At 40.7% G+C, this 16,210-nt stretch overlaps 1 protein-coding gene across 5 annotated transcripts in view; it reads left to right on the plus strand.

Moving 5' to 3' along the window:
- The window catches only part of Tmem63 (transmembrane protein 63), a 249,443-nt gene that overhangs the window by 163,056 nt on the left and 70,177 nt on the right, over nt 1-16,210 (plus strand). For all 5 annotated transcript variants that reach the window (XR_011393591.1, XM_070097342.1, XM_070097339.1 and 2 more), the window contains 3 exons: nt 7,720-7,914; nt 8,589-8,725; nt 11,690-11,973. Coding sequence is in view for 4 of the 5 variants with exons in the window: in XM_070097342.1 (XP_069953443.1) it covers nt 7,720-7,914; nt 8,589-8,725; nt 11,690-11,973 (616 nt within the window). In the remaining variant the exon portion in view is untranslated. The remainder of the gene's footprint in view (nt 1-7,719; nt 7,915-8,588; nt 8,726-11,689; nt 11,974-16,210) is intronic.

The raw sequence follows: 16,210 nt of genomic DNA on the forward strand, positions 1-16,210 counted from the left end.
TCACTTGGCAGGACGGTAGTACCTTCCTGGGTGGTTGCTGTCTACCAACCTACTACCTAGGTTTCATACATTTATTAAACAAAAATACCAACCACTCCAACACTATGTCCCCCTCTGCTTTTAACATTTCTGTCAAGATCCCGTCAGTTCCAGCTGCTTTACCCCCTTTCATTCTACGTAATGCCTCACGCATCTCCCCCACACTCATATCCTGCTCTTCTTCACTCCTAAAAGATGGTATACCTCCCTGACCAGTGCATGAAATTACCGCCTCCCTTTCTTTGTCGACATTTAAAAGTCTCAAAATATTCTCGCCATCTACTCAATATCTCCATCTCCCCATCTAATAACTCCCCTACTCTGTTTTTAACTGACAAATCCATTTGTTCCCTAGGCTTTCTTAACATGTTTAACTCACTCCAAAATTTTTTCTTTTCGTTAAAATTTATTGACAGTTTGTCTCCCACTCTATCATCCGCTCTCCTTTTGCACTCTCTCACCACTCTCTTTACCTTTCTTTTACTCTCCATATACTCTGCTCTTCTTATAACACTTCTGCTTTGTAAATACCTCTCATAAGCTATCTTTTTCTCTTTTATCACACCCTTCATCATTGCACCAATCACTCCTCTTTCCTCCTGCACCCACCCTCCTATAACCACAAACTTCTGCCCCACATTCTAATACTGGATTTTTTAAACTATTCTAACCCTCTTCAATCCCCCCACTACTCATACCTGCACCAGCCCACCTTTCTGCCAATACAGTGGAACCTCAAAAATCGAACGTATCACATATCGAACGTTTCGAAAATAGGACCATTTTTTTCGGACAAACTGTGTCCCTATTATCGAATGCGCCCCTGTTTTTGGACCGCCGGGTACGGGACCTGTCTGCCGGCCCGCTCTGTCCACATCCCCACACAGGCGCCGTGAGCAGTCTAGCTTTGTTTATGCTTGAGTGAACACTAACCTGCGCTCTCATTCACACATTTTACGATTATTTCGTTGTGTTTAGTGCTTGTGGGACTGTGAAATAAGCTGCCATGGGCCCAAAGAAACTTGCTAGTGGTACCCCTGTGGTAAAGAAAGTGAGAAACACCATAGATGTGAAGAAGGAAATATTACCGAAGTATGAGAGTGGTCTGAGACTTGTTGAGCTTGCCAGGATGTATGGGAAAACAAGTCGACCATCGGTTCTATCCTGTCAAAGAAAGAACAAATCAAGGAAGCTGATGTTGTGAAAGGTGTTAACCCTTTGACTGTTTCAGGCCCCTCTCTGAAACTGTCATTCTATGTTGCTCAGTTTTTGAAAAAAAAAAATTATTTTTTCTTATGAAATGATAGAGAATCTTTTCCCGATGGTAATGACACCAAAAGATCGAAATTTGGTCGAAAACTCATGGAATTATGCTCCGCGAATTTAGCGGTCGCAGCGACATATGCGTATCGGCGATTTCGCCGACTTTGAGCCTTATTTTCAGCCAGTTCCATTGTTCCAGTTGACCAAACTCATAGCTATTTCTTTAGAACTCCATTTTATCTATCAGCTGAGTACAAGAAACCTCCCATTTACTAATTTGGACTACCCAATATGGTGGTCAGAAATTGGCAATTTGGCCAATTTCATGCAAACTAAAAAAGATGCCAATTTCAAAATAGGGTCCAGAATAAACAAGGTAGACATTCATGGCACTAAAATAACATATGCTCTGTTCATTAGTCACATCTCTAGGCCCCTCTTATATTATTATTGCTTTCTATTTTGATTTTTTATTCATACAAAAAAATACAAAATTTACTGTTATGCAGACGACTGCATTATTGTAAAAATGGTATAAATAATATCAGTGCACTAGTGAAAGAATATTAGACTCCCCAGTTGACGTGTATTGGACGTGTGGTGTGATTTATTTACTCCTGAACATTGGTAAAAATTGAACATTTCCACTACTTTGAGCTCAGTTTCAAGGTCATTTTCATCGTCAAAGTAATGAAAATCATCTCTATTTCTGTAATATCTTTTCCATTTTATCACCTAAGACCATGAAAACGCGAATACAACGATAAATACTATACGAAAATACACCTCAAAGTTGGCGTTTTATTCCAAAAAAACGATCAGTTTTTTTTTTCTCATTACGCAATGTGTGCTGCAGGATTTTTTTTATGTGGTGCACACTGACCACACAGACCCATTTTCTCACATGTGGGCCTACCAGCTTTCTCCCACTTGATTTGAAGCCGCTAGAATTATTGAGTATATATACGTCAGAAACATTGGCTCGTAAGACGTATTTATACGTCGAAAACAGTCAAAGGGTTAATATAGGGAGTGAATGAGGTGCCTTCTTCAAAGATTAAGGAGATTTGTGCCAAGTGGAATGATGTCCAAATGTTTGTGCAGAAGTACCGCCCTGAGCAAGCTGAAACAAGCCATCTTTGCAACAAGTTCAGTGACAGAACCATGTCCCATTTTAGGGAAATGTTAAAGAGGCACCAGAAACAGAGGACTGTGGACAGTTATTTTGTGAGACAGGGGTCCAGTGACTCTCAAGCTGGTCCTAGTGGCATTAAAAGACAGATAAGGGAAGTAACCCCAGAGAGGGCTTTACCTGAAGTCCTCATGGAGGGGGATTCTCCTTCCAAACACTAACCCCAACTCCCTCTCTCCTCCTCCCTCTCTTCCAGATGCCATCACCAATCTTCAATAAAGGTAAGTAAAAATGTTATTTTATATGTATTACTATACATAATTAAACACTATAGTATTTGTTGTATGTAAAACTGTAATTAATCTCTATAAAATGTATTTTTTGTGTGAATATTTTTTGGGTTTCTAGAACGGATTAATTGTATTTCCATTATTTCTTATGGGAAATAATGCTTCGAATTTCAGACTTCTCGAATATAGAACTAGCTCCTGGAATGGATTAAGTTCGATTTTTGAGGTTCCATTGTAGTTGCTTATATTTCATCCAAACTTCCTCCTCCCTTAGTTTATACACTTTCACCTCCCTCTTACTTGTTGTTGCCATTTTCCTCTTATCCCATCTACCTCTTATTCTAACTGTAGCTACAACTAGATAATGGTCCGATATATCAGTTGCCCCTCTATAAACGTGTACATCCTCGAGCCTACACATCAACCTTTCATCCACCAATACATAATCTAACAAATTACTTTCATTACGTGCTATATCATACCTTGTATATTTATTTATCCTTTTTTTCATAAAATATGTATTACTTATTACCAAATGTCTTTCTACACATAGCTCAATTAAAGGCTCCCCATTTTCATTTACCCCTGGCACCCCAAATTTACCTACTACCCCCTCCACAACATTTTCACCCACTTTAGCATTAAAATCCCCAACCACAAGTACTCTCACATTTGGTTCAGAACTCCCCACGCATTCACCCAACATTTTTCAAAATCTCTCTCTCTCCTCTACACTTCTCTCTTCTCCAGGTGCATATACGCTTACTATAACCCACTTCTCACATCCAACCTTTATTTTACTCCACATAATCCTTGAATTAATACATTTATAGTCCCTCTTTTCCTGCCATAGCTTATCCTTCAACATTATTGTTACTCATTCTTTACCTCTAACTCTATTTGAAACCCCTGACCTAATCCCATTTATTCCTCTCCGTTGAAACTCTCCCACCCCCTTCAGCTTTGTTTCACTTAAAGCCAGGACATCCAGCTTCTTCTCATTCATAACATCCACAATCTTTATGGATATTTTTAACATAAGTAAAGTAGGGTAGTAGGTTGGTAGACAGCAACCACCCAGGGAAGTACTACCGTCCTGCCAGATGACTGTGAAACAAAAACCTGTAACTGTTTTGCATGATGGTAGGATTGCTGGTTTCTTTTTCTGTCTCATAAACACGCTAGATAACAGGGATATCTTGCTACTCCTACTTACACTTTGGTCACACTTCACAGACACGCACATGCATATATATATACATACATCTAGGTTTTTCTCCTTTTTCTAAATAGTTCTTGTTCTTCTTTATTTCTTCTAATGTCCATGGGGAAGTGGAAAAGAATCTTTCCTCCGTAAGCCATGCGTGTCGTATGAGGCGACTAAAATGTCGGGAGCAATGGGCTAGTAACCCCTTCTCCTGTAGACATTTACTAAAAAAGAGAAGAAGAAAAACTTTATAAAACTGGGATGCTTAAATGTGCGTGGATGTAGTGCGGATGACAAGAAACAGATGATTGCTGATGTTATGAATGAAAAGAAGTTGGATGTCCTGACCCTAAGCGAAACAAAGCTTAAGGGGGTAGGAGAGTTTCAGTGGGGGGAAATAAATGTGATTAAATCTGAAGTATCTGAGAGAGTTAGAGCAAAGGAAGGGGTAGCAGTAATGTTAAATGATCAGTTATGGAAGGAGAAAAGAGAATATGAATGTGTAAATTCAAGAATTATGTGTGAGCAAAGTAACATTTATGAAGGGATTCAGGGAAACCGGCAGGCCGGACTTGAGTCCTGGAGATGGGAAGTACAGTGCCTGCACTCTGAAGGAGGGGTGTTAATGTTGCAGTTTAAAAACTGTAGTGTAAAGCACCCTTCTGGCAAGACAGTGATGGAGTGAATGATGGTGAAAGTTTTTCTTTTTCGGGCCACCCTGCCTTGGTGGGAATCGGCCGGTGTGATAATAAAAAAAAATAAAAATAAAATGTGGATTAAAGTAAAGGTTGGATGCGAGAAGTGGGTCATAATAAGCGTGTATGCACCTGAAGAAGAGAGGAATGCAGAGGAGAGAGAGAGATTTTGGGAGATGTTAAGTGAATGTATAGGAGGCTTTGAACCAAGTGAGAGAGTAATTGTGGTAGGGGACCTGAATGCTAAAGTAGGAGAAACTTTTAGAGAGGGTGTGGTAGGTAAGTTTGGGGTGCCAGGTGTAAATAATAATGGGAGCCCTTTGATTGAACTTTGTGTAGAAAGGGGTTTAGTTATAGGTAATACATATTTTAAGAAAAAGAGGATAAATAAGTATACAAGATATGATGTAGGGCGAAATGACAGTAGTTTGTTGGATTATGTATTGGTAGATAAAAGACTGTTGAGTAGACTTCAGGATGTACATGTTTATAGAGGGGCCACAGATATATCAGATCACTTTCTAGTTGTAGCTACACTGAGAGTAAAAGGTAGATGGGATACAAGGAGAATAGAAGCATCAGGGAAGAGAGAGGTGAAGGTTTATAAACTAAAAGAGGAGGCAGTTAGGGTAAGATATAAACAGCTATTGGAGGATAGATGGGCTAATGAGAGCATAGGCAATGGGGTCAAAGAGGTATGGGGTAGGTTTAAAAATGTAGTGTTAGTGTTCAGCAGAAGTTTGTGGTTACAGGAAAGTCGGTGCAGGAGGGAAGAGGAGCGATTGGTGGAATGATGATGTAAAGAGAGTAGTAAGGGAGAAAAAGTTAGCATATGAGAAGTTTTTACAAAGTAGAAGTGATGCAAGGAGGGAAGAGTATATGGAAAAAAAGAGAGAGGTTAAGAGAGTGGTGAAGCAATGTAAAAAGAGAGCAAATGAGAGAGTGGGTGAGATGTTATCAACAAATTTTGTTGAAAATAAGAAAAAGTTTTGGAGTGAGATTAACAAGTTAAGAAAGCCTAGAGAACAAATGGATTTGTCAGTTAAAAATAGGAGAGGAGAGTTATTAAATGGAGAGTTAGAGGTATTGGGAAGATGGAGGGAATATTTTGAGGAATTGTTAAATGTTGATGAAGATAGGGAAGCTGTGATTTCGTGTATAGGGCAAGGAGGAATAACATCTTGTAGGAGTGAGGAAGAGCCAGTTGTGAGTGTGGGGGAAGTTCGTGAGGCAGTAGGTAAAATGAAAGGGGGTAAGGCAGCCGGGATTGATGGGATAAAGATAGAAATGTTAAAAGCAGGTGGGGATATAGTTTTGGAGTGGTTGGTGCAATTATTTAATAAATGTATGGGAGAGGGTAAGGTACCTAGGGATTGGCAGAGAGCATGCATAGTTCCTTTGTATAAAGGCAAAGGGGATAAAAGAGAGTGCAAAAATTATAGGGGGATAAGTCTGTTGAGTATACCTGGTAAAGTGTATGGTAGAGTTATAATTGAAAGAATTAAGAGTAAGACGGAGAATAGGATAGCAGATGAACAAGGAGGCTTTAGGAAAGGTAGGGGGTGTGTGGACCAGGTGTTTACAGTGAAACATATAAGTGAACAGTATTTAGATAAGGCTAAAGAGGTCTTTGTGGCATTTATGGATTTGGAAAAGGCGTATGACAGGGTGGATAGGGGGGCAATGTGGCAGATGCTGCAAGTGTATGGTGTAGGAGGTAGGTTACTGAAAGCAGTGAAGAGTTTTTACGAGGATAGTGAGGCTCAAGTTAGAGTATGTAGGAAAGAGGGAAATTTTTTCCCAGTAAAAGTAGGCCTTAGACAGGGATGTGTGATGTCACCGTGGTTGTTTAATATATTTATAGATGGGGTTGTAAGAGAAGTAAATGCGAGGGTCTTGGCAAGAGGCGTGGAGTTAAAAGATAAAGAATCACACACAAAGTGGGAGTTGTCACAGCTGCTCTTTGCTGATGACACTGTGCTCTTGGGAGATTCTGAAGAGAAGTTGCAGAGATTGGTGGATGAATTTGGTAGGGTGTGCAAAAGAAGAAAATTAAAGGTGAATACAGGAAAGAGTAAGGTTATGAGGATAACAAAAAGATTAGGTGATGAAAGATTGAATATCAGATTGGAGGGAGAGAGTATGGAGGAGGTGAACGTATTCAGATATTTGGGAGTGGACGTGTCAGCGGATGGGTCTATGAAAGATGAGGTGAATCATAGAATTGATGAGGGAAAAAGAGTGAGTGGTGCACTTAGGAGTCTGTGGAGACAAAGAACTTTGTCCTTGGAGGCAAAGAGGGGAATGTATGAGAGTATAGTTTTACCAACGCTCTTATATGGGTGTGAAGCGTCGGTGATGAATGTTGCAGCGAGGAGAAGGCTGGAGGCAGTGGAGATGTCATGTCTGAGGGCAATGTGTGGTGTGAATATAATGCAGAGAATTCGTAGTTTGGAAGTTAGGAGGAGGTGTGGGATTACCAAAACTGTTGTCCAGAGGGCTGAGGAAGGGTTGTTGAGGTGGTTCGGACATGTAGAGAGAATGGAGCGAAACAGAATGACTTCAAGAGTGTATCAGTCTGTAGTGGAAGGAAGGCGGGGTAGGGGTCGGCCTAGGAAAGGTTGGAGGGAGGGGGTAAAGGAGGTTTTGTGTGCGAGGGGCTTGGACTTCCAGCAGGCATGCGTGAGCGTGTTTGATAGGAGTGAATGGAGACAAATGGTTTTTAATACTTGACGTGCTGTTGGAGTGTGAGCAAAGTAACATTTATGAAGGGATTCAGGGAAACCGGCAGGCCGGACTTGAGTCCTGGAGATGGGAAGTACAGTGCCTGCACTCTGAAGGAGGGGTGTTAATGTTGCAGTTTAAAAACTGTAGTGTAAAGCACCCTTCTGGCAAGACAGTGATGGAGTGAATGATGGTGAAAGTTTTTCTTTTTCGGGCCACCCTGCCTTGGTGGGAATTGGCCAGTGTGATAATAAAAAAAAAAATAAAATAGGGTAGTGATGGAGTTAATATAAATAATTCTTCACTAATTAGAATGCATTTACATCAGCATTAGACTTGAAATGCACTTTCAATTGTTGTTGATTTCAGTGCAAAAGGTTTCATGGAATGGATAGTTCAGCAGGAATCAAAAAACGAGACTTTCCGCTGGGAATGCATTTTTCTTCCTGATAATGGTGCATTCTTTGTCAACTATGTCATCACGTCTGCCTTTATTGGAACGTCACTTGAGCTGATTCGGTTCCCTGAGTTGTTCATGTACATACTGCGACTTGCTCTGTCAAGGTAAGGATCATCTGTAAACTTAAAAGATATTTATGTATGGCTGTTTCATTTTATACAGGAGCTCCCTAATTTGGAGTTCCATTCCTTGTTCTTTAACATACAAATGAATATTTTGTGTACAAAACAATAGGGAGTTTGCTAAAGCATTGATATCTATGGGTATCGGTTAATTTCGATAGTAATGGTATTTGCCTAAACTAAATATCAGTATTGGCATTGAGGGGGCATCTGCTAATTATGATGATATCTGTGGATATTGGCTAAAATTAATAGCATCGGTATTGGTCGAAAGTTGCATATCGATATCGGTATCTTCAAATATTTTGGTATTGTCCCATTACTAGAAAACAGTAGTACAAAGAATGGTTGTTTTATAAATATTCTGAGCGTGAGTTGATAAATGTAAAACATTAATTGGTTTCCAAATGCCCTGTTTTTGTGTGTGGATATTATTAATGTTAGACATTGGAAATCTATATTGTAGTGAGCTTTAAGTACAGAACTGTCCTGTTTTGTGTGTAACTGTATACATTTTAACTGCAGTATTATGTAGAATTAACAGTTTTTTATTGTATAAAAATTCAGTGGACTTTTAATCATTACATAGATTGCCTTAATCAATAAATGATTTTTATATTAAGAGTAATGGCTTAATAAATTATAAATAATTACAGATCTGAAGCCGAGACAGCCAGTGTGAGACGGGCTATTCTCTACGAGTTTCCCTTTGGAGTTCAGTATGCTTGGATGCTACTTATTTTTGCCATGACTATCATCTATTCAATTTCATGTCCGCTCATTACTCCATTTGGTATGTAATCATACAATTTTCCTTTTGCCTAACTTGTTAGAGTGTAAGTTGGAGCATTAGAGCATATTTACACAGGGACCTGGGGAAACCAACGTTTCAATGTTGATATCTATATTGTGTGTATCTCAACTCTTTAGGGTAATTATGGCCCCTCCCCTTATGGTGAAATTTTGAAAAAAAAAAGAAAAATGAACACTCAAAAATTGAGTACACTGTGTGTGCTCGCGCTTGTGTGTGTGTGTGTACTCACCTAATTGTGGTTGCAGGGGTCGAGACTCAGCTCCTGGCCCTGCCTCTTTACTGATCGCTACTACGTCCTCTCTTTCTCTGCTCCCTGACCTTTGTCATACCTCATCTTAAAGCAATGTATGGTTCCCGCCTCCACTACATCACTTTCTAGGCTGTTCCACTTCCTGACGACTCTATGGCTGAAGAAATACACTTCCTAACATTCCTGTGACTCGTCTGAGTCTTCAGCTTCCAATTGTGACCCCTTGTTTCCGTGTCCCCTCTCTGGAACATCCTGTCTCTGTCCACGTTATCTATTCCATGCAGTATTTTGTATGTTGGTATCATGTCTCCTCTGACCTTCCTGTCCTTCAGTGTCGTCAGGCCGATTTCCCTCAACTTTTCTTTGTAGGACATTCCCCTGAGCTCTGGAACTAGCCTTGTTGCAAACCTCTGTACTTTCTCTAATTTCTTGACATGCTTAACTAGATGTGGGTTCCAAATTGGTGCTGTATACTCCAGTATGGGCATCACGTACACAGTGTACAGTGTCTTGAACGATTCCTTACTAAGGTATCGGAATGCTATTCTCAGGTTTGCCAGGCGCCCATATGCTGCAGCAGTTATCTGGTTAATGTATGCCTCCGGAGGCGTGCTCGGTGTTATGGTCACCCCTAGATCTTTCTTCTTGAGTGAGGTTTGCAGTCTTTGGCCACCTAGCCTATACTCTGTCTGCAGTCTTCTTTGCCCTTCCCCAATCTTCATGACTTTGCATTTGGCGGGGTTGAATTCGAGAAGCCAGTTGCTGGACCACATGTCCAGCCTGTCCAGGTCTCTTTGTAGTCTTGCCTGATCCTCATCTGATTTAATTCTCCTCATTAACTTCACATCATCTATGAACAGGGACACTTCAGAGTCTATCTCTTCCATCATGTCATTCATATATACCAAAAATAGCACTGGTCCTAGGACTGACCCCTGTGGGACCCCACTCGTCACAGGTGCCCACTGTGATACCTCATCATGTGTGTGTGTGTGCATGCATGCATGCATGCATGTGTGTTTGTGTGTGTGTGTGTGTGTGTGTGTGTGTGTGTGTGTGTGTGTGTGTGTGTGTGTGTGTGTGTGCGCGTGCGCTCACCTAATTGTGAATGCTGGGGTTAAGTCATAGCTCCTGGCCCTGCCTCTTCACTGGTCACTAGTAGGTCCATGCTCTCCCTGCTCCGTGAGCTGTATCATACCTCTTCTTAAAGCTATGTATGGATCCTGCCTCCACTACATCACTCTCCAGACTGTTCCACTTCCTGGCAACTCTGTGACTGAAGAAATACTGTCGAACATCCCTGTGATGCATCCGAGTCATTAACTTCCAGTTGTGACCCCTTGTTGCTGTGTCCCATTTCTGAAACATCCTGTTCCTGTCCACCTTGTCAATTCCTCTCAGTATTTTATATGTCATTATTATGTGCCCCCCATCTCTCCTGTCCTTCAGTGTCGTTAAGTCGATTTCTCTTAAGTTCTCCTCGTAGGACATACCCCTTAGCTCTGGGACTAGTCTTGTTGCAAACCTTTGCACTTTCTCTAATTCTTGACATGCTTGACCAGATGTGTGTGTGTACTTGTGCATAGATGTGTGTACATGGGCATATGTGTGTGTGTGTGTGTGTGTGTGTGTGTGTGTGTGTGTGTGTGCATGCGCGTGTGTGCGTGTGCGCGCGTGTGTGTGCGTGTGTGTGTGTATGTGTGTGTGTGTGTGTGTGTGTGTGAGTGTGTGTGTGTGGGGGGGGGTTGCATGTGTACATGTACTCACCTTCATGTGGTTGCAGGGGAGAAGTCATAGCTCCTGGTCCCACTTCTTTGCTAGTTGCCACTAGGACCACACACACTGCTCCAAGAGCCTTCATACTTCTTAAACTGTGTGTGAATCCTTCCTCCACTACTTCACTCTTCAGATTGTTCTACTTCCTGACAACTCTGAAGCTGAAGAAATGCTTCCTGACATCTCTATGACTCATCTAAGTTTTCAACTTCCACTTGTGTCCCCTTATTTTTGTGTTCCATTTGTGAAACATTCTGGCCATGTCCACCCTGTCTGTTCCTCTCAGTATTTTATATGCCATTACCACGTCATCCCTATGCCTCTTGTTCTCCAGTGGCATCAAGTTGGGTTCCCTTAACCTCTTCTTATAGGACATACCCATTTTTTATTTTAGAAGTATGTTGTCTACTCACTATGTTGAACCTAGCATCAGACTATATCTTAGGCCAGCTTCTTTTTATGAAAGAATTTGTTCTTAAACACTGTACTACTTATTTCTTCATTTAAAAGTGTAGAATGATAAGAGGGAGTGGATCTCTTTATATTGAATTAAAAAAAAGCTCTCGTTGATAAAACAAAGATTCTCAGGTGTTGCACATGTCTTATTTATCTACTTGTTGATATTGCATATATTAATGTAATGAGGAAAGGGAAAAGTTTATATGAATTAGTATATTGTTGTCTTATGACCATCATGTTTAATATTGTTTTTCACTAAAAAAAAAAAAACAGTTTAATCATAGATCTGTGAAATTTTAGTAACATGAATTAAGAAATGTCAGGAATTAAATGTATGTGTGTGGATTAGCATTAATTAAAAATTATCAGATTTTTATTTGTCTTTGGCATTTTATTTTTCTACAAAATGTAAATATTTATTATTTATAAGTCTTTCATAATAAAATTCTCTCTCACAGGTACATTATATATGGTGTTCAAACATCTGGTGGATAAGTATAATATCTACTTTGCTTATGGTCCCTCAAGAATTAGCAGAAACATTCACACATCAGCTATCAATTTTGTGATAGTATCCATCGTCTGCTTGCAGCTCAGCCTCCTATTTTTCTCTATTATTCGACAAGGGTTGAAAAAGGATATAACTATATATAGCATTGTCTTACTTATTATTACATGTCTAGTGTTTATCACTCACAATGCCTTCCACTGGTTCAAGGATCTTAGCCCTGTGGAGTATAAGGTAAAATATGTGAATGCTTTATCCCCATACCTTCTCTACTTTTGTTCCACTGTTGCCCTATACCCTATTGGTGATCAGTTTATCTTCACCAATTAAAATTATTTAACTTAACTGGTATTCTTCATCTTTATGAATGTCTGTATTGCTCTTTCACTTGCTTTTTTCTGACCAATCACTTTCATAGTTTTGCTCCTTCATTCTTTCTTGCTTTCTTTCAACACACCGGTCGTATCCCACCGAGGCGGGGTGGCCCAAAAGGAAAAACGAAAGTTTCTCCTTTCAAATTTAGTAATATATACAGGAGAAGGGGTTACTAGCCCCTTGCTCCCGGCATTTTAGTCGCCTATTACAACACGCATGGCTTACGGAGGAAGAATTCTGTTCCACTTCCCCATGGAGATAAGAGGAAATAAATAAGAACAAGAACTAGAAAGAAAATAGAAGAAAACCCAGAGGGGTATGTATATATACGCTTGTACATGTACGTGTAGTGTGACCTAAGTGTAAGTAGAAGTAGCAAGACGCACCTGAAATCTTGCATGTTCATGAGACAGAAAAAAGGACACCAGCAATCCTACCATCATGTAAAACAATTACAGGCTTTCATTTTACACTCACTTAGCAGGACGGTAGTACCTCCCTGGGCGGTTGCTGTCTACCAACCTACTACCTAGGTGCTCCTTCATTCACCCTCTTTAAAAAAAAAAAAAGTATCAACTGCAGCAAGAAAAGGAGGAATGTGACAAGAGCTGAAGAGTGCAGACATGTATGGGTGTGAGGCATGTTTTTTGAACATTGTGAGGAAGAAGAGATGGCAATGGTGGCAGCAGCAGTTAACAGAGCTCATATCATATTTGAGTTCAAGATATGGGGCTTGGACTTCCAGCAAGCATGCGTGAGCGTGTTAGATAGTGAATGGATACACATGGTTTTTAGGACCTAACGAGCTGTTGGAGTGTGAGCAGGGTAATATTTTGTGAAGGGATTCAGGGAAACCAGTTAATCGGACTTGAGTAATGGAAATGGGAAGTACAATGCCTGCACTTTAGAGTACGGGTCTGGGATATTGACAGTTTGAAGGTACTTCTAAACTGTCATACCTGAGTGCCTCTGCAAAGACAGTGATTATGTGGGAGTGAGGTGAAAGTGTTGAATGATGAAAGTATGGTGGAATGTTGACTTAGGAGTGTCCCAACATACGAGTTTTTTTGAGAGGCGAGCCATCGCTCGGTCGATTTTTTGCTCTGAGTCACGAGCCAACATCCGAGTTACGAGCCAGCTCCCCTCGCTTCCCGCTCAACCCAAAACCTGCATACCTTGCTTGTTTATCTATGATTTCATACTTTAATTCCATGGAAATCATCCTCTTTTTCTTCTCAGCACTGTCCTTTATGCTTTCTTTCTTAGGACCCATGCTTAGAAAAACAAAATTTGGCCAAATGTCTGTTAAAAATGTAAGGAAAGCATGAAAGAAATACTCCCACACCGAGGTAAACAGTGCACTTAGTGGTGTTCTGAAGCTCTCATTATTAATATTATTATTTTTTATTATTATTATTACTATTATTATTACATATGAATTATTACATATTACATATGTAGATGGGGGGAATATTTTGAGGAACTTTTGAATGTCAACGAAGAAAGGGAGGTGGTAACTTCATGCACTAGCTAGGGAGGTATACCATCTTTTAGGAGTGAAGAAGAGCAGGATGCGAGTGTGGGGGAGGTGCATGGCATTACATAGAATCAAATGGGGTAAAGCAGCTGGAACTGACGGAATCATGACAAATGTTAAAAGCAGAGGGGGATATTGTGTTGGAGTGGTTGGTATTTTTGTTTAATAAATGTATGAAAGAGGGGAAGGTACCTAGGGATTGGGAGAGAACATGTATAATTCCTTTATATAAAGGGAAGGGGCTCAAAAGAGATTGTAAAAATTATAGAGGAATAAGTTTACTGAGTACATATATCAGGAAAAGTGTACGGAAGGGTTATAATTGAAAGAATTAGAGGTAAGACAGAACGTAGGATTGCGGATGAGCAAGGAGGTTTCAGAGTGGGTAGGGGATGTGTAGATCAAGTGTTTACATTGAGGCATATATGTGAACAGTACAGTGGACCCCCGGTTTACGATATTATTTCATTCCAGAAGTATGTTCAGGTGCCAGTACTGAACGAATTTGTTCCCATAAGGAATATTGTGAATTAGATTAGTCCATTTCAGACCCCCAAACATACACGTACAAACGCACTTACATAAATACACTTACATAATTGGTCGCATTGGGAGGTGATCGTAAAGCGGGGGTCCACTGTATTTAGATAAAGGTAGGGAAGTTTTTATTGCATTTATGGATTTAGAAAAGGCATATGATAGAGTCTAGGTAGTAGGTTGGTAGACAGCAGCTGCCCAGGGAGGTACTACCGTCCTGCCAAGTGAATGCAAAATGAAAGCCTCTAATTGTTTTACCTGATGATATGATTGCTGGTGTTTTTTCTGTCTCATAAACATGCAAGGTTTCAGGTACGTCTTGCTACTTCTACTTACACTTAGGTCACACTACACATACATGTACGTACAAGCATATATATACACATCCCTCTGGGTTTTCTTTTATTTTCTTGTAGATGAATGGTTCACAGAACCGACACGTTGATAAATTAGACACATGTGCAACTCTTGGGTATCTTTATTAAGGAAACGTTTTGCCACACAGTGGCTTCATCAGTCCATACACAGGAGAAGCTTCTCCTGTGTATGGACTGATGAAGCTTCTCCTGTGTATGGACTGATGAAGCCACTGTGTGGCGAAACGTTTCCTTAACCCTTTGAGGGTTTTGGTCGTACTAGTACGTCTTACGCGTAGGGGTTTTTGACGTACTAGTACGCATAAATTCTAGCGGCCTCAAATCTCGCAGGAAAAGGCTGATAAGCCTAGATGTGAGAGAATGGGTCTGTGTGGTGGGTGTGCGCAGTAGGAAAAAAATCTGGGACCCAGTGGTGCATTGTGGGAATGCCATCATAGTACACAATTTCCACCGTGCCCTGCGGTAAGAAGTTCCTCACTCCTCGGCAAATTGGGACACTTTTGTTCCCCAGTGACAGTTCTAATACAGATGGAAGTGACAGTGAAGATGAGTTTCAAGGTTCTGGTGAGGTTTTGACCGAAACTAATGACCATAATATGGGTAATAGTGAGGAAAACCCAGACAACCCTCAGCCTTCCACCTCTGGTGCTGGGCCGTCGTTCAGTTGTACCAGAATCAAAGAGGAAACTCCTATTTTCCAAAATCCCAGACTCAGATGTGAGCATTGGTGATGATAATGATAGTGATTATGAACTACAAGCTCTTCAAACTTGTTCCAAGAATGGAGGAGGAGGAGGAGGAGGCAGAGGAGGAGGAGGCAAGAGGAGGAGGAGGCAAGAGGAGGAGGAGGCAAGAGGAGGAGGAGGCAGAGGAGGAGGAGGAGGAGGAGGAGGAGGAGGAAGAAGAAGAGGAGGAGGAAGAAGAGGAGGAGGAGGAAGAAGAGGAGGAGGAGGAGGAGGAGGAGGAGGCAGAGGAGGAGGAGGCAGAGGAGGAGGAGGCAAGAGGAGGAGGAGGCAAGAGGAGGAGGAGGCAGAGGAGGAGGAGGAGGAAGAAGAAGAGGAGGAAGAAGAGGAGGAGGAGGAGGAAGAGGAGGAGGAGGAGGAAGAAGAGGAGGAGGAGGAGGAAGAAGAAGAATACGTAATAACAATAATACATAATAATAATACATAATAATAATACATAATAATAATACATAATAATAATAATACATAATAATAATAATAGGTAATAATAATAATATGTAATAATAAATGTTCACCCATGACAGTAACAAGATAAGGGGAGATAACATCTGATAAGTGCTGACGTTTGATGAGGGTAAATGAGGGTAGAGCTGATGCCAAAAGATGAGATGAACATCGCCCTCCCTTTGTTTTTGCTGGTATACTAACATTTCTGTCTGTCTATTTGCCTGTCTGTCAAGCTCCCTGTCTATCCATCTAGCTCTCTGTCTCAGAGAGCCACAAGACTGCGTCATCACTTTTACTCACATCTTCAAGCAGAGTATAGCACTTTGTCTGGGTTTCTTGGGTTATCCTAGGTAATTTATACTATGTATACTTGTATTTATGTGTACCTGTGAGACAGAGATAGACAGACAGATAGAATGAGGGAGAAAGATAATTAGATAGAATGGAGGAGGGGA

The sequence above is a fragment of the Cherax quadricarinatus genome, chromosome 57 (genome assembly GCF_038502225.1).
Source record: "Cherax quadricarinatus isolate ZL_2023a chromosome 57, ASM3850222v1, whole genome shotgun sequence".
NCBI classification, from domain to species: Eukaryota; Metazoa; Arthropoda; class Malacostraca; order Decapoda; family Parastacidae; genus Cherax; species Cherax quadricarinatus.